General features: G+C 43.1%; 2 protein-coding genes across 3 annotated transcripts in view; both read left to right on the forward strand.

Annotated features, from left to right (window-relative positions):
• Positions 1–11,509, forward strand: part of EHD4 (EH domain containing 4) — a 38,579-nt gene extending 27,070 nt beyond the window's left edge. Inside the window, exon 6 of the mRNA XM_083450516.1 lies at positions 7,451–11,509. Within this exon, the coding sequence (XP_083306642.1) occupies positions 7,451–7,987 (537 nt within the window). The 3' untranslated portion in view covers positions 7,988–11,509. The remainder of the gene's footprint in view (positions 1–7,450) is intronic.
• Positions 11,510–12,936: 1,427 nt separating this feature from the next.
• The window catches only part of SPTBN5 (spectrin beta, non-erythrocytic 5), a 104,328-nt gene continuing 95,405 nt past the window's right edge, over positions 12,937–21,859 (forward strand). For both annotated transcript variants that reach the window (XM_083449437.1, XM_083449438.1), the window contains exons 1-6: positions 12,937–13,038; positions 15,423–15,539; positions 16,988–17,155; positions 18,555–18,671; positions 19,385–19,542; positions 20,918–21,146. In XM_083449437.1, the coding sequence (XP_083305563.1) occupies positions 15,429–15,539; positions 16,988–17,155; positions 18,555–18,671; positions 19,385–19,542; positions 20,918–21,146 (783 nt within the window). In that variant the 5' untranslated portion in view covers positions 12,937–13,038; positions 15,423–15,428. The remainder of the gene's footprint in view (positions 13,039–15,422; positions 15,540–16,987; positions 17,156–18,554; positions 18,672–19,384; positions 19,543–20,917; positions 21,147–21,859) is intronic.

Consider the following 21,859-nt stretch of genomic DNA (forward strand, 5'->3'; position numbering starts at 1 on the left):
GTGTGCTAAGTATTCTAATACGTCATCAGTGGTGGGTGGCACGCCGGCGGGTTGCCCCGATACCCTGACCCTAAAGCCCAGGAAATCGCACCAGGCCCTCTTGTAGGACCTAAGAGTGGAAGGCGCGATAGACGCTAATACTCCCTTGATCACTTTGCGTCTCCAACGCTCCACAGGTGCTCCGGAAAGGGTTCGGGCAACAGTTGTGCTCCAGGTGCTAGCGACCGGAAGCGGGACATCTGAAATCGAGACAAAGCATCAGCGATGTTATTATCCACCCCGGGTACAAATTTAGCTGAAAAGACTATATTATACTCAAGACACCGGAGGACGAAAGATCGCAGGAGGGCAGAAACCCTTGCTGATTTTGATGATTGCCTCGCCAAGATTTTTACCACTGCCTGATTGTCAGACCTGAAGCACACCCGGCGATTTCGGAACTCCTCTGTCCAGATGTGAACCGCTACTGCTATAGGGAAGAACTCGAGGAAAGTAAGGTCACGAGTGATGGCGGTCCCTTGCCAGCTCTGCGGCCAACGCTGAGCGCACCAACGACCCCGGAAGTACACTCCAAAGCCTAAAGAACCTGCTGCGTCGGATTGGACCTGGAAGTCTGAGGAAAGGTTAGTAACGTCCTGCCACAAAGAGACCCCATTGTAGTGTTCCAAGAACATAGCCCACACCTCCAAGTCCGACTTGATTGACTTAGGGAGACGGACTCTGTGATGCGGGTACTTAAGGCCTGCTGATAGTCTAGCCAGCCGGGCGCAGAAGGGGCGCCCTGGGGATACTACCCTACATGCAAAGTTGAAATGGCCTAGAAGAGACTGAATCTGCCTGAGTGTGATCTTTGTGAGGGTAAGGGTGGACTGTATCATTTCCTTGAGGTTGCCAATTTTTTCCTCAGGTAAGCGAGATGACTGGGTGACTGTGTCTAGCTCGATACCGAGGTATGTGAGGCGTGTGGCCGGGCCCTCCGTTTTTTCTGCCGCCAGGGGTACTCCCAAGTCCTGCGCTAAGGCTGAAAATGCCTGAAGGAGTGAAGCACACTCCCCAGACCCGGGCCTGCCCACAAAGAGAAAATCGTCTAAATAATGTGTGACCCCAGTGGAATTTGTCCTAAACCTCAAAGCCCAATCCAGAAAGGTACTGAAGGACTCGAAAGCCGAACAGGCGACTGAGCAGCCCATCGGCATGGCCCTATCTACGTAATACTGACCCCTGAATTTGAAACCCAGCAACCAGAAGTCCTCGGGGTGAACCGGCAGGAGGCGGAAGGCCGATTCAATATCACATTTTGCCAAAAGGGCTCCCTGGCCGAAAGTCCTAATTAACTTAACCGCCTGGTCGAACGTGGCGTATTTTACTGTGCAAAACTCCGGCGGAATGGCGTCATTCACTGATCCCCCTTTTGGATATGACAGGTTGTGGATGAGGCGGAATTCCCCCGGGGTCTTTTTTGGCACAATACCCAATGGGGATATGTGAAGATTTGGTATGGGAGGCTTTTCAAAGGGGCCCGCAACCCGGCCTGCGGACACCTCTTTGGCTATCTTCCTTTCTGCGACTTCCGGATTCATCCTAACTGATTTCTGATTAGGGGAGTCCCTGGCCAACAGGTGGCCCACAACCGGAATGCGAAACCCTAACGAAAAACCCTCCCAAAGATATGATGCTGCCGTTTTGTTGGGGTACTGTGCTAGTAACTCGTGAAGGGGGGTCAACTTAATAGGGGAAAAAGCCATTTCCAACCTCACCTCACCTTCTGTTCCCGGATCCGGGGGCTCCCCTGGAACTGGTATGATGGAACCCCCGGCCTCCACGAAAGGGCTGTTTCCCTCCTTTAAAACAGGTCGTCGCAGGATGAGCTCCGGCGCACCTCTCACACTCGTGAGGGTATTTGCATGCTGGCCGCTGACAGGAACCTTTATTAAACTCCCAACATACCCTGCGCCTAAAGTCCCTTCTGGGATCTGCCCTGGCAACACGCAAAGAGTCGCCCTGTCTCTCCTTGACATATGGGCCCACTGCAATTGACCAAATACCGTTCTCAATCTGGTCCCAGCGCGCAGTAGGGATCCTAGAGGCCTTTCTACGGAATTTTTTATCGTAGCTTATCGCAGCGGCCTCCCCAGAGAGGGCATAAGCGGTACGGATGTGCGAAAGATAAGCAATTAAATGGACCGCCCTCTTGGGATAAGCGGCGACTATGGTTCCCATGAAGGCCTGAAAGCCATCGAGCCAATTTTCGAAAGTTCTTGGCACAGAGGGGTACTTACTCTTCCTCTTGCCATGGGAGGGCCTCCTTTCACCCCTCCCTAATTCCTCCACCGGAGGGACTAGTTTAAACATGTCCACAAACTCTCCATTTAGAATTTTTGCACGCAATTTGGGGGAGAGATGATCTCCAGGGATCACATCGGAGGTTGAATAAGTGGAGGCTGGGGAATCTTTTAGCAGGGCCCCATCCTTCCATTCCAGAGTGCCACCAAACTTTTTTCTGTGAGAGTTGGCCCGCCTAGCAATGGCCCAATCAGGGAGACCTGAAACCCCCTCCCCCTTGCCCCAATAGGATCCCAGGGAGGCGTCGCTATCATAGTCTGATGTGGAGCTACCTGTCTCATCGTCGGTGTCGCTCTTTTTGGACTTTGACCTCTTGCAGGTGTGCTTCTTCTTTTCCCGTCTCTTGCCAGCTGGTTTTTCCTCAGGTAACCGGCCGGGTGTCTCGTCCGCGTCCTGCTGCTCTTCGTCCTCCGATGAAGAGATTGGCTCTGTTCGTTGCACCCTGGACCGCCTGTTCTGAACACAAGTGGTAGAGCTGGACAAGGAAACCTTATCAGCACGCACAGACTTGTTGGACGCCTTACCCCCTCCATCTCTAGATGTGGATGTTGACGTCTGGGCTCGTGATCTGGTCCGCACGGGCTCCACCCTGCCTGTCGCGCCCGCCCTTGCCAGTTGTGTGTTACTGAAGAGGGCGGCGGAAGTGCTGGGAAGTTCCTCATCGGGAGACGATCGGGGGCTCTCCGGGACCACCTGTGTATCCGGGATTGCCTCAGGGGAAGACGGGGGGCTGGGATTCTCCTCCGGGAAGCGCTGTTCGTATTCATCTATAAAAGATCTGAAAGCTTGGAGGAAATGAGAGACAGGTTTTGGGGTGCTGCTCTTTCCCTGTGGTCTCCCCGACGACTTTGCCACTGCACTGCGTGCTGCATCGGTCGCACGCTTCCTTTTTGGAGCCATGTGAGAAGCGGCACCCGAAAGGCGGCTCACAGCTATTATTATTTTACTGTTTATTAATGCGTGTTATTGTTGCTATTAGTATACGTTAAAGTCTGTATCTGTCTATCTATCTATTTACCTTCTCTCTATTCAACTATCTGTCCAAAGTGTGTATGGATGTAAGCGTGTGTGTGTGTGTGTGTGTGTGTGTGCTAATTATCTAAATCAGTATAAATATTGCAGTGCGTGTGTGAAAGTAGCGTGTGTGTGTATGCGTGAGTGTGTGTGCGAAGTTGTTATTAATCAAGGATTAAATATTAACAGAGAAGGAAAGAAGAAGAAAAAAAAAATTTTTTTTTTTTTATTTAAAATTATTTTATTTTATTTTATTTTTATTTTTATTTTTATTTTTTTATATATATATTTATTTTTTAATTTATTTTTTAATTTATTTTATTTATTTATTTATTTATTTATTTATTTATTTATTTATTTATTTATTTATATGAATTTATTTATTTATTTATTATATTTATATTATTATTGTTATTATGGTATGTACCTCTGCTTATTTTCCCAAAGAGTTGACTATTAAATTGCGTGTCAAATTGTTAAATCATAAAGATCTTCAACAAATGAACTGCAACTCAGCTAAATTCCGTATCCAAATAGCTTAAATTCGTCCCTTCTATTTGTAAATTTTTATTTTTTTTTTTTAAATGTTGTTATATGATGTATCCAACCCAAGCAATCTGGTGACTCACAGCAATGAACTAGATATCAATATCAAATTAAACCCCAGTAAATCTAAGAAACTGTGCTCTCAAGCCTGCTCTCTGGCAGCCACCAGCACCCCCGATGTGATGGCCTTTTGCTACAATATTAGGTAGCAGCCAAGGGAGGTGAAGCTACTGGCAACTCTGTAACAATGACTTGGCTGTCCACGTGGGATCAATGTGTCTATAGCTTGGAACTCCAGCAATCACTCAGCAATCAGTGAACAATAGCCTAGCTACCAAGGACAAAAGGTGCAGCTGCTCGGCAGCAATGTAACAAAAGCCTGGCTCCAAGTGATCCGACAATCCTCAGCAATCAGCGAACAATAGCCTGGCTGCCGGGTTGCCTAGCAACCAAAGCGTCTAGCTGGGGAGGCAGTAGGCTCAGAAAGCAGGAAGAATAAACTGCTCCCAACAGTATCGCAAACACCCAGTAAACAGTGTAAAATACAGCAGAGTATAATAGCTAGGCAATCAGTTCAGCAGTAGGCTGGCCGTTCAGCAATAAATGTAAAATTGCCCAGCCCTCAATTCAGTAAGCAGGCTGTGCTGGCTGCTGCAATTGCTTAGCAAATAGCGAAAAGGAAATGATGTGGGGGGGGTGGGGGGTGGGGGGTGGGGGAAACTTCGCTGGGCAGGAGCGCAGACTAAGGCCAGCAGCAAACACAGAGCAAAACCAGATCGAAATTGTAAGGGCTCCCCAAGCTTTAAATTAACGTATTACCACAAATAACTAACAGGACACAAAGAAGACAAACACAAAGGACATAAACCTAACAGAAACCTAAACACAGCAGAAAACAACAGAAATGGTGTGTGAAATTAATCCTAACAGAAAACAAACAGGCACGGGAAGACAAAAAGGCACGGGGGCGGGTACACACACTGCACGTGGCAATGTTTCTGTTCTATGCTAAGCACCAACTGCAGATGAACCGCTTGCGTTCCCTCACCCAACGTGCTGATAGGGAAACCTACAGATTCCTACAGGCAGATACCCCCCCACGGGAGCAGATTATTTGCTAGGGGCGCCTGCCGCCAGAAACACAACCTAGACAGCCACAATGGTAAAGACAGGGAAGCACAGAAGCAAAGTTTCCCAGAGGAGAATGGGTGGGGGGGGTAGCAGGGTTAAAGCAACGGGGAAGGAAGCTGAAGCAAAGGCAGCAAAAATGCAAACAACGGCAGAAGCAGGGTCAAAGCAATGGGCACTCACACGGGAGGTAAAACACTGGCTGGTTAAAGGGGGGGGTCGCTTTTCCAGGCAGCAAATGCTGTATGAAGCTTATAAATCAGGAGGAAACACAAAGCGCTGTTGCAACAACAGTAACAAAGGAGAAACGTACACCAAGGGCTCACACACACACTGGCCCCTCAGACTGCACACTCTAACCATACGACTCACAAGCTAGCCAGAGTCCACCCCCCTAACCACGTTAATACTTCCCTGGCTTCTGTGCAGCGTAGATGCTCCTCCTGAGGATCTTGACTCTCGAAGCGGCTGTGAAGAAAGAGGGTGAGGAGGGGGCCGGCGCCAGCATATATTCCGGGTTCAGCCCGCCCCCTTGTGGGCGGCTCCAGGTGGGAGCCGCCTCCTGGGCGTGTGGCGCCGGCCAGGTGAGTTGGAGGAGGCAGGGGCTCCCGCCCCTGCGTGGGCGGGTCGGAGCTCCCGTCCACAACCACTCCCCTCCCTCTGGGAGGAGAGTCTCTACCAAAAAACAACAACAGCTTTATCTATTGTATAAGGAAATCAGACACTTAATTTGTTTATTCAGTACATTTATTTCCTGCCTTTCAAGGTGTCATGCATAGTTATCCCCCACTCCTTTTTTTTAATCCTCACAGATATTAGGTAACCTTGTAGTTGAATCTGGCTCGAAATTAGGACCATGTAGAAGGCACATCAGTGGGATTGCTAATAAGGCATTGCTCAAAAATGGCTGTTGTTTCAGGTTTCATAAGCCTGGACTACACATGAGCCAAGCTACACATGATGCTGAGTTGCATATAGTTTTTTGCCTTGAAGTGGGATATTTTACTTTACAAATCTATCTTGGGGTGGTGGTATCTTTATGTGAAAAAGAAGTTCTGTGCAGAGGGAAGATGGGAAAGGCTTTAAAAGCTCCCATCTCCAGTGTTTTTCCCCCCTGGGATCTCAAGAGGTAGTGGGGGAAATCAAAACCCTGTAAGTGCAGATACCAGTACTCCCTCCCTGGGGGACTTTGGGGGAGAGAGCTACTGAAAGGGTAAGGGGTCAAAAGCCCCATTCCCCATACTGGTCTTCTACTTGATATTGTAGCCTCTGCAGCTGCATTTGGTGGTGTTGGGGCTTATGGCAGAACTTCCAAGTTTGGCGTTGAAAGGTATGTAGATTATGAGAATGTCACCAGAAAGTTAGTCATATCTCTGTTTCTCTTCAAGTTGCTCAATACCCTTCTGAAACAGAGAACAGCTGAGACACTTGAGAAATGAGTTGCTAACTGTCACTCCATGAACAAACAAAAAAAGATGTATCTTTAAGAATATCATCCAGTTATTAAGGCTGACAACACAGCCATTGTTGTGGCTGTATTGTGGTAAGCTGAATTTTTTGCAGGTTGTCCCAGAGTGGCAAGATTCTCTCTGGATTCACATGCAGGCACCTCTTCAGATCATAATTTGGCCACAAACTGGAAGCCATTTGAAATGTGTGTTATGACAAGCTGTGACTTTCACTAGATAATTCCACTGTGCCAGAACTGCCTGGAAACATCAATTTAGGGTGATTTTGTTATGCAAGAACAGCCCTAAGAGAGCCTCTTTTGTAAAGTAAATAGATAAGTAGGGGTGCAATATAAGAACAGCCCTGCTGGATCAGACCAAAGGTCCATCTAGCCCCAACTCCCTGTGCTCACAGTGATCAAGCAACTGCCTATGGGAAGCCTACAAGAAAGGCATGAGTATAATAGCACTATCTGCTTATGATCCCCAGGACAATATTTAGAGGCATCTTGTCTTGGTTCTGGGAGTAGTCCTTGGATGGCCATCATGACTAGTAGCCAATGATAACCTGAGCCTTTGTGAATTTATCTAGTCCCCTTTTAAAGCTTCCCAAGTTTGTTGCCATCTCCACATCTTGCACAAGCAAATTCCATAGTTTATCTGTGTCTTTGCTGGTACAGGGTAAATGTTTGTAAGTACACGGTCTTACTGTCAACACTCCGTTGTTTCTCTTCAAGTACCTTGGCTTCCTTCTATCTAAAGCATTTCACAGAACTATATTTTTGTGTTGTTTTTCTATGGTGCAGCCTGGGTAACTATAAACATGAACACGGCTTCCTAAATTGAAGGCTTCTTTCATACAACATTCATTCTGGAATCATCCTTATTCACACTTGGCAGATGCCAAGAATTTTATCAAGGAATTGTTGAACAGTGTTCTTACTTGCAATCACTGTTTTTCCATTTCACAGGAGCAGTTGGAGAAATACGACTTCACCAAATTCCATTCTCTGAAGCCAAAGCTGATTGAAGCTGTAGATAATATGCTGGCAAACAAAGTTGCCTACCTCATGACTCTGGTGAGCCAGGAAGAGCGTAACACGCCTGCGCAGAAGGTTCAAGGTGGGGCATTTGATGGCACCACAGTAGGACCATTTGACCAGGGCTACGGGGAAGGTGCCAAGGAAGGAGCCGGCGAGGAGGAGTGGATTGTTGCCAAAGATAAACCTATATATGATGAAATCTTTTACACTCTCTCGCCAGTCAATGGTAGAGTCTCGGGGGCCAATGCAAAGAAGGAAATGTTGACCTCCAAACTGCCCAACAGTGTCCTGGGAAAAATCTGGAAGCTTGCTGACTGTGATAACGATGGCATGTTGGATGAGGAGGAATTTGCATTAGCAAAGCATCTTATCAAGATAAAACTGGAGGGATATGAACTCCCCAGTAACTTGCCTGTCCATCTGGTACCTCCATCGCATAGAAAACCTTTGCGTGGAGCACAGTGATAAACGCATTCTAAAAATGTTAAAAGTTCAGTACCTGTTACAGTTAAAGATTGTATAACACACTTGAAGGTAGGGTTCTTGTCAAGCATTTTAGGGCCACTTCAAACACTGAATCTGTCCTATATGCACACGAAAAAGCACAGAAGCTATCATGTACCTCATGCACTGGGGAGCGATGCTTAGTGGCAGTTTTCTCATATGTGCATTTGTGCAACATGTATATCTTGTAAAATAAACACATGTATAGTCATGGCATGTGTCATGACAGGCTCCACATGCTTTCTGGCATTTGAAGTGGCCCTCAGTTAGATGCTGCATTCCGTGCACATTACAGGAACTGGCAACATAGCACAGGGATAAACCTATGTTAATAGATCTGAAGGCCCCTCGGTAAAAGGACAGCAGGGGAAGTGTTTCTTACAAGTGCCTTTGAAAATTACCTTCTGGTTTTTGTGGGTAAGGTTTTGGACATTTTTCCCCACTGTGTTTACAATCAAAATACTAAACTGGGATTGAGCGGATGTAAAAATAGTTGCAACTATATACTAAACAATACTTTGATAACACAATGCAAAACTACCTTTATTCTTCAAAAGGAAATCTAACATTTTACACTTCCAAGGAGGCAGGAATTTGTTCACTAATGATACTTGAAAAGAAAATCCACCTTCTGCAATTCCATTTAGAGATTGTAAGAATGCTCTTCAGTTCAGTTCAGGTTTTTTTTTGTTTGTTTTTTTTTTTGTTCTAGCCAAAAATTAAAAGCCTGTCTTGGACTAGGCTTCTTTACAAAGTCATATTTGTTTGGGGAAGGAGAAAAGGGGAACGTATGCATGGAAAGAGCTTTCATAAGAATATGTAATTATATTTAGAAAATCAACAAATTACTATATTTGAAAGTTATATATATTTAAATTGACATTTAAAAAATCTTACTGCTCTTTAGCTACTATAGAGGTTATCACTGTTGTCTCTGTATAAGTAGAATATATATGAAGAGCCCTGCTGGATCAGGCCAAGGGTCCAACAGTGGAACCCAGTGTCAGGACATGAAGGCAATAGTCTCCGCATTGTTTACCTTCACATCTGCTAGTTGGAGGTGTGCTATTCCTAAACATGGAGATTCTTTTTTAGCATCATGCCTACTAGATAGAACTAGTCTCTATTTATCTTAGGCATTTTTTAAGCTATCAAATACAGAGGCCTTTGCCACATCTTGTGGAAGTGAATTCCATAAGTTAATTTTTGTTGTAATACTGTGAAGCCCCTGGTAGTTGGTTGGTTGTTTTTTTTTAAGAAAAAGAATAATGTGCATTATATACAAATATTGACACCTCTGTTCACTGCAGTGATGAATTTCAAAAGTCCATTTGGAGGGCTTAATCCCAAAGTACGACTTTGCTGAAAACACACCTACATATGTGACAGAGCTACTTTGCAGAATATATATATGCACTTGCGTCAGTAGAGGGTGAGGTGACAAATTAGTTGATTATAGTTTGCACAGGTAAAAGCAGTTTGATCTACTAATTCTAAGGCTTTGTTTTTAACATCCACAGGAAACCTTCCAGTATATAACCTACAAAGCGTTATTTTCACTTCTTTCTTTTATGGACTGCCACTAGATTATGACTGCCTTGTGGCATGAAACCTGCATCAAGGGAGGGCCACAGCAGTCTAGCCAAAAGGCCTGTAGGTGTCCTTTCATGAAAGACAGAGCAAATGAGTCAGATTCTCCTGTTGCATTAGCAAAGTACTATTCATGGACTTAATCACTTATGCTGTCACCTGTGGACTCAGTCTGAGCAACAAATGATGTCACCCAGAAATCTCCACACTTTATATGAAACTGCTTTATACACATTACTGGTCCATCTGTCTTAGTATTATCTACTGTTATCTATTCTGGCACTCCAGGGTCTGGGGCAGGATCTTTCCCAAACTAGTAACTTCAGATCTTTCTAAACTGAGTTGTCAGGGATTAAACTTTGGACCTGCTTGAAAAGCAGAAGGCCCCTCCATGTGTTATGTGGAGATCAGCCTATCCCTATACAGTAGCTGAGAAACTTAAGACTGATGTGATCATCATCTTAGTGCATCCTGTTAATGCTATAGTTCAGTGAGAAATCAATTAACAAACTAACAGCTCTGTTTCTACTAGGTTTGTGTGTGTTCTTTGTTTACAGGCACAGACATCACTCGGGATAAGTAGCATAGGCTAACTTAGTGTTCTTCTTGCTTTCTGGGGCTTATGGTTTTCAAAATAGTTGATTTGGGGGGGGGGGGGCAGGATTGTGTTATGGGGGAGGGGGGAAAGGAAGGAAAGAAGACAAATGAGTCAAGAGGCCAGACTTCAGGAAGAAGTTTGTTTATGTTCTTGTTGCACCTTGAGTCTTTACCTGCTCCTTTGTGTTTATTTTTTTGACAATGCTTTATTACCTTTTCAAAATAAAACTGAAGTCACTGGATGCTAGCAGATAAGATACTGCAAGATCAGATTTTATCTGTTTCATCACATGTAGGCAGAATATATTATTTCTCTTACAGCTCAGAAATCCAATTTCACTCATATTTAAATGACCTCACGTTCTGGAGAAAAGTGTCTCTCTCTTGCTGCACTATCTTTCTCTAGAACAGTTGTTAATATTTATCTAAGCATCTGCTTTTCTTGTGCAATTTCCTCAGATCTTTGTTTCTCCCCACAATGAAATCATGTTTCCTGTTATTTATTATCCTGCAGTGATTTTAGAGGTTTTGTAACTGAAATGTGCTGCAATTTCAGTCAGCTAAGTCGAAACAACCATATTTTTGTCAACTACAGTGTCAGAATTTTTGAATGACTTTTAAACATGGTAGAGTTGCGGTTTTAGGTAAAGGCACACAAATAATGAAACTTGTTTGCTTGTTTTGGTTATGATCCTTATTATTTCAAGAACCCGAAGTTTTGATCTATGAGCCTCTTCATGCGGCTTCATACGTGGTGTAAGAATCAGTGGAATATGAAACATGACTGATTTGGACATCTTTTTTCATGCTTCTAGAGTCTTTTGTGAGTTGCCCTTATGCATATCTCCCTTGTGGCGAGTTGCATCCTACACTGATAATACACACTTCAACTCCTTTTCATTATCACTCAAATAGTTCTAAACATCCTCAAGGATATGAACCACTTAATTTAATCAGAGTTTCTATACCATTATTGTTACATATTTATAGATCCAAGATCAGGTCACTTAAAAAATAAATAACAATGATTGACCAATCCTTATATTACTGTGAAATATTTCAAGTGTCATCAAGAGACTATATATTATTGCTTTTTGTTTGCTAAGGTTCAAATAACAAAACTCTTGGTAGAAATATTAATTTTCTCCCCAAGAGCTTAAATTCATTGGTGTTGCACTTTGATTATCTGCACGAATCATTACAGACGCTGTAATATATTTTTGTACATGTTTTTAAGATTTCTCCTTTTTGTGTGTAACAGTTCTGGGAAATAAAATTCGCTGTTTAATAAAGTTACTTGCATGCTTGTGGTTGGTTTATTCATTTGTCTATTCCTGTGGAGGACTGCTCTCCAGTGGTTAGAAGGTAGTATTGCAGGAGCTGGACTTGCTATATAAAAGTTCTAGAGCTGATACAAACTTGGTAATTTGGTATTATTGCATTGTACCTTTTCTGGATTTAAGTTTCAAAAATATTATTGCCAAATTATAGACAGGAAATTGGAAGATTTCAAAATTTTACACCATAAACATAACATTTTCAAACCTTAAAAAAAGTGGTTCTTTCAAACCTTGAGATGTCCTCCTCTCCCCTCCATGGGTTCCAATTCTAATTTTTTCCCCTGCATCTTTTCCTGTAATCTATTATATTTTCCTGTAATCTATTCTATAATCGTAAGTATCCAAAATCCATGTTACATTACAAGTGTCATTGTATTCCTGCCAATGATTTCAACCGTTTACAGTGGTCTCTCAGATATGTTAGAAAATTATTCCAGTCTTTTAAGAATACTTGGTCTTCCTGATTTCTGATCTTTCCTGTCAGTCTAGCTATTTCTGCATATTCCATCAGCTTGGTCTGCCACTCCTCTCTGGTTGGTATTTCTTCTTTCCATCTCTGGGCAAGAAGCATCCTTGCTGCTGTTGTTGCATAGTTCAGGTACAAAAGAGCTGAACATCACTCCACTTATTGGAAACTGGAAAGGCAGCCATTTCTTTGAAGAATGTAAGCCTGTTGCACAAGTAGTGAAAATTAGGTGTCCCCAGGATTATTTGGGTAGCTTGTTTTCTTTTGTCATTACTCTCAGGTCCTGCTGTGCTCCATTAACTACTGAAAATCAGCTGCCTTAGCACAAAATTTGTTTTACCTGAAGGAATGCTCAAATTTCTTTGGTTCTTTTTATATGATTTATTTTTCTATGTTTTTATATAGAAAAACAGTTCTTATATTTATCTGTAAGCTGCCTTGAGTCTTTGTCAGGGAAAAAGCAGTGTGTGTGTGTATGTCTTATTTTATCAGCCCAAAGGGTCATATTACATGGAATAAACTTTTGGCAGGCTAGCTGCAGCCAATGGCCCAATATTGTAAATTAGAAGGCTTTCTAATTCCAACACTTGGCATTTATTTTTATACTTTATGAAATTACCTTTATGGAATTACCTTTGTCATTTACAGCCTTGTACTATGGGCCAGGTAGTGACTGGAATAATCTCCTCCAACTTAGCGTGGGAGTTACATATTTTCTTTATCATGAGCACCTGTTGGCATCAGAGCCCAACTTCCTGTTCTAGTACATTATGTCAGCATCTGAACTGCAGATATATCATAACCATTCTGCTGAGAACCTTTACCCCCAATATTCTAATGACCTTTTCCCTCTCCAGCCAGGTGTAGCGTTTTCATATAGATTATAAATACTTTCTCACTGTCACAGTATTCAAAGGTCACTTTGTATGCCAGAATAAACCAGCAGTTCTGGAGTAAAAGTGTTTATTCTATTGAAGGGTTTCTTGCTGGCTTTCAAAGGGACATCTTTACAAGGCTGGGTAAGTTTAGACTTCAAGGAATTCCTTTGCTTTCTGTGGATGGGACAAATGAGAGTATAGGCATTTGAGTCATCTCAGAATTGCTTGAAGACAAATGTTATCCTTGCGAGAAGGTACGTTCTTACAAGTGACAGGCGAGATGTTCTAAAAAGAACTGACAGTCCTATTGTATGGTACTGCATGTGCAAAAAAAAAAAAAAGTAAGTGAAGAAATGACAACTAAACAGAAAGCATAATCATTTTTAGCTGATTTTGGCTGACAAGTGATCCAGCCATTTCGCTGGGACCAGAGGTTAAGCAAGAGAAAGGCAAGGAGGATAATGTATCTTCTTCAGGAAGAAAAAAAAGTACTGAGGACTTCCCGAAATGTGCGGGAGCTGGTGAATTGTGGGCAAAAATCCCTCCTTCTGGCAGGGTGAAAGGGCTGCTTCAGAAAATTAGATTTCTGTAGCTTTTTGAAAACAGTTAATTCTCCCATTGTGCGGGAGGACCCTTGAACTTGTTGTGGAGTCCTGTGTATGAACTGAAAAGTAGGGTCCCAGCATTTTGTCTTCCCAGAAGTACATGTCACTAGGGTATATTTCGCCAGCAAATAGTGACCGTCATCATTTAAACAATATTTGAGCACAGGTCTGAGGAGGTTTTGGTTGTGGGTCATCTACCACATCCCCTAAGACCAGATCTGACCACAAAGATCTTTCAAGCACCACTATTCAGTCACTGCGCCATAAAAGTTGGTTGTGGGGAGCCCAAGTACATTTTTGGGTGAACCAATTGTGTCCTGTGTGTTGGATTTGTTAAGTAAGAAATGATGGCATCACACACGAATGCTAATTTTTCTGAAGTTTTGATGAAACTAATCATCAAAGAAATTATTTTTTATATAGCAAATATTAACTAACCTAACCAAGTTCATATTACAAATGGGGAAAAATAAGGAAAATGTCTTTAATGTACAAATTAGGCAGGCAGAATGCTGGTGTCTTTCTTCAGAAAGCACAATTACAGTATTTTTCACTCTATAAGATGCACCAGACCACAAGACGCTCCTAGTTTTTGGAGGAGGAAAACAAGAAAAAATATATATTCTGAATCTCAGAAGCCAGAACAGCAAGAGGGATCGCTGTGCAGTGAAAGCAGCAATCCCTCTTGTTGTTCTGGCTTCTGGGATAGCTGCGCAGCCTGCATTCGCTCCATAAGACGCACACACATTTCCCCTTACTTTTTAGGAGGGAAGAAGTGAGTCTTATAGAGCAAAAAATACGGTACTTAGAAACTAGTGCAAGTGGAACCAGAAAAGCAGGCCGTCATTAAGAGCAAACTGAGTTAAGAATATATGAGGTTTACCAAGGAGTCCAGCACTCTTGCGTATGCAAAAGATGCCTCTCCTCAAGTAACCACAGGGGCCCATCAATAGGAGGCAGCTACTGGTTTGGGGAGCCCTTGCCCTCAACTCAATCTCTGGAACTGCTTCCAAGATCTCTTTGTTAGTAAGAGGAAGCTTATACTGAGCCAGACATTTGGTCCATCTAGCTCAGTATTGTCAAGGGTTCAGTATTTCAAAGGTTCCCAAAGTATGGTTTGTGAACCACATTCAGGTGGTCCCTAGCATGTCTGTAAAAATAAAATTATAAACCATGCAGCTTCTAGTACGGCCTGATACATACAACATGCAGGCAAATCATGAAGTGTTCAACCAAGACCCTCAGAAATATTCAAGTGGTCCATGGGGGCAGGGGGAGCTTGGAAACCTCTGGTCTAGACTGGCTGGCAGCATCTCTTCAGGGTTTCAGGTAAGTAGTCTTTCTCATTCCTACCAGGAGATGTCAGGGATTGAAACTGGGACTTTCTGCATGCAAAGCACACTACCATTGAGATTGGTCACTCCCCAAAATTGCTAACACTGCATTCTTTGGGTGCAATCTGAAGTTCTTTGTCTTTCAAAGACAAAGGAAAGAGAATAGAAGAAAGGCATGCCCAGCCCCATTATTTATTTTATTTCAATGTTGAAAAGCCAAAACTAGTATTTACGTTTTTCTCGTTACAGTTTTGTTAACACTTTAATCCGATAGCTTTCCAAAGTGTGTTCAGCTTAATAGAGATCTTCCTTGGTTGTTCTCAGCTTATTAGTTGGTGAGTAGCAGCACCCACTTCCTTTTGGCAAGAAATGCATTGCAGGAGGTGTGAAATTGGTTCTGACCAGAGAGGAAGTGAAACGGAAGAACGTGGGCTGGTAGTTTTCTGTTGAATGCATAATCTGGTCACATTCCTTGGCTTCAAGGAGAACAAGAAAGCTCAAGAATGCAAGAGAATTGGCAGCCAGCTGGGGTGGGTGATGCATGGTTATTTTGGGAGGAGTCATGTTGGAATGTTTCTGTTTTTAGGGCACCATGGAGGAAGAATATGTTCAAGGACAGTTCAAAAAGCTGCAGGAGCAGCGTATGACCATGCAGAAGAAAACGTTCACCAACTGGATCAACAATGTGTTCTACAAACATGGTGTAGGTACTTTCCTCAAGCTCCTTCAGATGTGATCAGCTTAAAGACTTCCTTGGTGGACTGACAAACAACTCATGGAAAGCCCCTGACAAACTTTATCCATACAGTATCATTAACTGCGAGCTGCAACAGTGTAAGCAATGGATTTTGAACTTCCATTGACATCTAAGGTTACCTCATTCAAGATGGCTTCAAAACAAACACCAGCCTGGGCAAAGCATTAGTGCAGCATCTGAAACCATTGTGCCTTAGTACAATTTGCTATTACTTAAACATTTTAGTAACTTGACAACTGCAATTTGCTGTCACAGATAGAGCTTCTCAAACTCTGTAGGTTTTCAGTCAAGGCCTTTTCCCCATTCAGCTGTGAGTCATCAGGTTGTACTTGTCAAGATGTATGTGTCATCCTTAATGCTTTCGTTTACACCAATTACAAGCTAATATAATATTTATGACTAGGCAGTTAATGTTTTAACATCAACCCAGAAGGTATTTCAGCTGTCAGAGCTGGACATAGACATTTTAATCATTCATTTACAGTAATTCCATTGATGAATTGCTCCCTCAGAAACATCTCAAAGTGATTAACAGTGACCGCACCAATAATGAAAGCAGTAAAAGCAATACCATGTATTAAAAAAAAAAAATCAAATCCAGTACAGATAAAGACTGCAGTGACAATAAAATCTCCACTTAAAAGGCTTTGACGTGCACCAAAAAGATGCTAGAGGTGGCACCTGTCTGATATGTGAGAGAGAGATTCACAGTTGGTGCCTCTACACTAAAGGCCTGATTCCTAGTCGTAGGGAACAGACCTCTGGATGAGATGGTATCTGCAGGAGGCCCTCTCCAGTAAAAGCACAGTGATTGGTTGGGAATTATAAGGGGCGAGATCAGATATCCAGGTACCAAGCCTGGTACCAAGGTTTTGCATACATGTGCTAGCTGCTTGAACTTAGCCTGGTAGCGAATCGGCAACCAGAGCTACTGCTTTTTGTTGCAGCTTCTGGAACAAAGATTGACCTTTTAAAGTTGCAGTCAGAAGCACCAAACTGTTGCTAAAAATGTGTTTTAAATGAAGATTCTGGCAGCGTATCAGCCAATGGATTGAAGGCTGCAAATATTCCAATCACCCTTTCAGCTGACTAGAATAGGGGATATTTGTCAAGAATCCACGGAGGACAGTGTAGGTAAAGGAGTATGGAGAAGTTGTTCAGACCTACCCATAGTTTCTTTCCATGTGCAGTCCTGTTCAGAATATTAAATGATGTGAATTCAATTGGCTCAGAAGCAAATAATTTCTCTCTTCTCTTCTCTTCTCTTCTCTTCTCTTCACGCCAGTCAAACAGCAAGTACAGCACTTGCTTGCCATTATCTATCCTTGTGTGACATCTGTTCATGTCATTGGCTGTGAAATTTTGGCTGAATTCTTTGATGCTTCATTTTGCAGGTGGACATTAGGATTCATGATCTCTATACTGAACTGAAAGATGGCATTTATCTCCTGCAGCTGTTAGAGCTGCTGTCTGCTGAGCAACTGCCCAGACCAAACAAGGGTAAAATGAGGGTTCATTTTCTGGAGAACAACAGCAAAGCTATCCAATTCCTCAAAACCAAGGTGAGAACGTAAAGGTACAATGCAGACTTGTCAAGTTGCAGGACAGTGTGAGGTTGCATATTTATAAATTTATGTTTAATCTATAGTCCGTCAGGTGTCATTGGTACACAAATTTAAATAAATTCTCTTTAAGAGTAATGTTAATTAACAGTAATGGAACAGTTTTAAACTATAGTTCCATAGAAAGGTTAAAGTCTTCCCCCTATTTCTTTTTTAATGTTGGAGATAGTTGATATATTTTGATAATTGCGTGTGTTCTGTGTGAATCAGGTGCTTTTCCTCAGCCACTCTTGGCAGCTTATAGCATATCTAAAAACATAAAACATCAAGATTAAAAAACCTCCTGATACAGGGCTGCCTTCAGATGTCTTCTAAAAGATGTATAATTCTTTATTTATCTCCCTGACATCTGGTGGGAGGGCATTCCACAGGGAGAACACCACTGCCAAGAAGGCCCTCTGCCGAGTTCCCTGTAACTTCGCTTCTCGCAGTGAGGGAACGACCAGAAGGCCCTCGGCGCTGGACCTCAGTGTCCAGGCTGAATGATGAGGGTGGAGATGCTCCTTTAGGTATACTGGGCCAAGGCCATTTAGGGCTTTAAAGGTCAGCACCAACACTTTGAATTGTGCTCAGAAATGTACTGGGAGCCAGTGAATTTCCTTTAGGACCAGTGTTATATCATCCTGGCTGCTACTCCTGGTCACTAGTCTAGCTGCCACATTCTGGATTAGTTGTAGTTTCCGAGTCACCTTCAAAGGTAGCCCCATGTAGAGTGCATTGCAGTAGTCCAAGCGGGAGATAACTAGAGCATGCACCACTCTGGCAAGACAGTTTGCGGGAAGGAAGGATCTCCACCTGTGTACTAGATGGAGCTGGTAGACAGCTGCCCCAGGCACAGAATTGACCTGCACCTCCATGTACAGCTGTGAGTCCAAAATGCCTCCCAGGCTGCTCACCTGGTCCTTCAGGGGCACAGTTACCCCACTCAGGACCAGGGAGTCCTCCACACCTGCCTGTCCCCGCAAAACAGTACTTTTGTCTTATCAGGATTCAGCCTCAATTTGTTAGCCACCATCCATCCTTCAACCACAGATTGGCAAAGTTGACTGGAACTGATGGGAGTTGGAGTTGAACAACATCTGAAGGGCCATAGGCTGACCACTTCTGCTTTATCCATCCATCTGTTCATTCTTCAAAAAAATTCCCCATGAGTTTCCAGGGCAGGTTACAACAATGTAAAAATACAACATTGAAACTAATTAAAACAAGCTTAAAGCCTCAAGTTGTAGAAAGTTGTGTTTTTGCATTGTTGTAACCTGCCCTGGAACCTCATGGGGTTTACAGAAACAAACTGACAATGGTAATAATTGCTGAAAAGCTACATTTGTGCATTTAACAGGTACAGGTGAAAGTAATTGGACCTGAGAACATTGTAGATGGAGACCGAACTCTCATTCTTGGTTTAATGTGGATAATTATCCTCAGATTTCAAATTGCATCCATCAGACTTGATAAGGTAAAACTGTTCTTTAAAAGCCTTTGTCCTCTTTGCTTTCTGTTGTTCCAAAATGTCCTTGATCCCTAGCAAAGTGAAATTTGACTCTTAGGTTTCTAATTAGATTGAAAGCCTAGTCTAAGTAAAGGATTCAAGTGTTTGCATGTGAATAGGGGAAGTGGCCTCCTGCCAACCTAGCAGTTCGAAAGCACATCAAAGTGCAGGTAGATAAATAGGTACCACTCCGGCAGGAAGGTAAACGGTGTTTCCATGCGCTGCTCTGGTTCGCCAGAAGCGGCTTAATCATGCTGGCTATATTACCTGGATGCTGTACGCCGGCTCCCTCGGCCAATAAAGCGAGATGAGCGCCGCAACCCCAGAGTCGGCCATGACTGGACCTAATAGTCAGGGGTCCTTAGGGGAAGTGGCAGAGAGAGAGCCTCTTTACTTGAGGGTAATTTAACTTTAGCTAGCACAGTAACACCCACCACCACCACCAAGTGTAACATGCATCTAATAATAAGTGGTTAATAAACTGTAGATAGAAAATGCCTCACTAAATTTATAATTATAAATCCTTAAATTCAGTTTGTAAAAAAAAATAAAAAATGGTTTCATCCTAGAGCAAACTTGTGAGAAGTTTTCAAATCTGGATATGTTGTTGCATGGCAGATTTTCAGTTACCGGTATATATGCAATTGTCCTTTGAGTTTTTCTCCTTGGTGTGTTTCTAGGAAGAGTTTGGAGCTAAAGCCAATGTCCTTTCTGCCAATGATGCCCTGCTGGTCTGGTGCCAGTATAAGACTGCCAGCTACCCCAATGTCAATGTGAAAGACTTCTCCAAAAGCTGGAGTGACGGGTTAGCCTTCAACGCACTCATTCATGCTCACAGGTAAAGGAGAACTAGGAGATCCTGCAGCAGTAGCTCAGACTTTCCCGTAATTCTTTAATGGAGAAGGTGATCAAATCTGACAAGTTGAATAATTTTTTGCGGACAATATCATGTTAGACAAATGGAAATTATTTGTTAATGAGCTCAGAAAAGTTACTAGAGATAAAAAGGTGCTTTTCAAAAATTGTAAATTGGATTCCACAAGGATTAGGATGGGTTGGGATAAAGAATAGGGAATTTCCACAACCTTTAGTGCAGGACTTCTGAGCTCCCAAAAATAGGCTTCTCTCTCACCTAGCCCTTAACATCAGAAGCCAAGTTCATGCCCTGACACCAAAACTAACCTTCCTTGATTCAATAAGCTGCTAGGAGCTTGAACTGGGCAATAGGGCTTGTTTCTAAAGTTCAGATTTCAGTTTCTCTTCCACCTCCCATGGTGTCCTTTGTTCTTCCTCTCTCTTGCCACCACTTCCCGGGCAGGGAACAGGTGGAACCCTTATGCTTTCTTTTTCCTCAAAACAAAAGAGAAAGGAAAGGGGCCCATTTATTCCCTTGCTAATGCCTGATCAGATTTCTTGATCAGCCTCAGTTGCCCAGAGTAGTGAAGGTGGTGAAGGAGATTGTCTGGAGCTCTGCTCCACGACAGCACCCCGTGTTAAAGAATAAAGTCATTTTTTACAGGAAGGATGTTGTGATGACTGTCATTGAAATGGTGTCATTGTAGGCTCACCTCCTCACCTACCCTGAGGAGCTGGTCCCTAGACCTGATTGCTGTAGTCTCACCTTAGCAGCACCCCCAACAATGTGGTCTGACCCAAGACACACCAGGAGTTCCTAGCTAACTGGAGATTGAACTCAAGTCTTCTAAATCTGGTTGTGGCTGCTCTATGCTCCTCCCAACCTCACTTGTCTCTTTTAACTACGCATACTAGAAATTCCATCAGCTGAACCAGAGGGAGAGATTGGAAATGGCCAACCAACACCATTCTTTGGGCTCTGCTGAGAGACCAGCTTCAATGGAGTCTTCCTCTTTCTGAACGGCTTCCATTTCAGATGGCCATCTGAGAACAGATGCCTGAATCTGCTTGTTTTCCCTTTTCCACCCATTCCGTTTTCCTTATGTGCCATGTCTTTCAGATTGCAAACCCATGGACCAGGGCTGCCTTGTTTTCATTTGATCTGATGTAAGCCCTTTTGACTGAAAAGCGAAGCAAAAGAATTGCTTGAATAAATAAAGGGTAGTGAATGGAAGATTGAAATGCACTTTAGGTAGTATTTCTCAGGCACGCTCGACTTTACATGCAAGTCTCATTTCATTTTTGAAACATAACCTTCCTTGTATGTTTCCCCATCACCCCTTCTTTCATCTCCCCAGGCCTGATCTCATCCAGTACAGCTCGCTGAGGCATGACCAGCCCATCAGTAACCTAAATAATGCCTTCACTGTGGCAGAGAAGCAGCTGGGAATCACAAAGCTGCTGGATGCTGAGGATGTGGCCGTGCCATTTCCAGATGAGAGATCCATCATGACTTACGTGTCATTCTACTACCATTACTTTTCCAGGCTGAAGCAGGACCAGACTGTCCAGAAAAGGCTCACCAAAGTCAGTGTACTGCGGTCACATAAATTAGCATACCCTGTCTCTCAAGTAAATTCTCTCCACAGGCTAAATCAGATGGTGGATCAGTTCTAATGTATGTAATCTGTGGATAATGCCAAGGGCTTTTCACAGGAAGAATAAAAGTCAATATACTCCTCTACATTCAGCTTAAGGAAAAGCCCTCCATGGTCAAAAGGCAGATGCTTATGCAGTAGGAAAACTCATTGCAGTTTGTTTCCTTTGCGTAGGGCAAATGTCAGCAGGTTTCTGCCATTTTTGGCTCACCTTCATATAAAAAACATTTAAGGGTACCACAGACAAGCAGGCAAGCCCAATGGGATACGTTCTGGCTGAAGAACTAGGTAGAGCTTTGCAAGTGCCAAAGGAGCCAGCCAGAAGCTTTATTAAAGAGGAACCCCAAAATCTGGGATCTCCTTCAAACTGATACCAAAGTTTTGTAATTGTTTTGTACCATTCTGTGGAGCCAAAGCTAGCTTGGGTATTGCACAGACCCCTCTTTGGAAGGCTTTCACAGATACAGTGACTATGTAAAGGGACAGAAACACACACACACACACACACACCTTAGTACACATGCTCTTCTACATATCCCCATATATTCATACATTGCAGGTGGTTGGACCTTTGCGTCGCTTCCAATTCTACAATTCTATGCTTCCATGATATTCCCATTGCAAGTTTTAGAAGAACCTAAG

Source organism: Podarcis tiliguerta (genome assembly GCF_965153285.1).
Source record: "Podarcis tiliguerta genome assembly, chromosome: 1".
NCBI classification, from domain to species: Eukaryota; Metazoa; Chordata; class Lepidosauria; order Squamata; family Lacertidae; genus Podarcis; species Podarcis tiliguerta.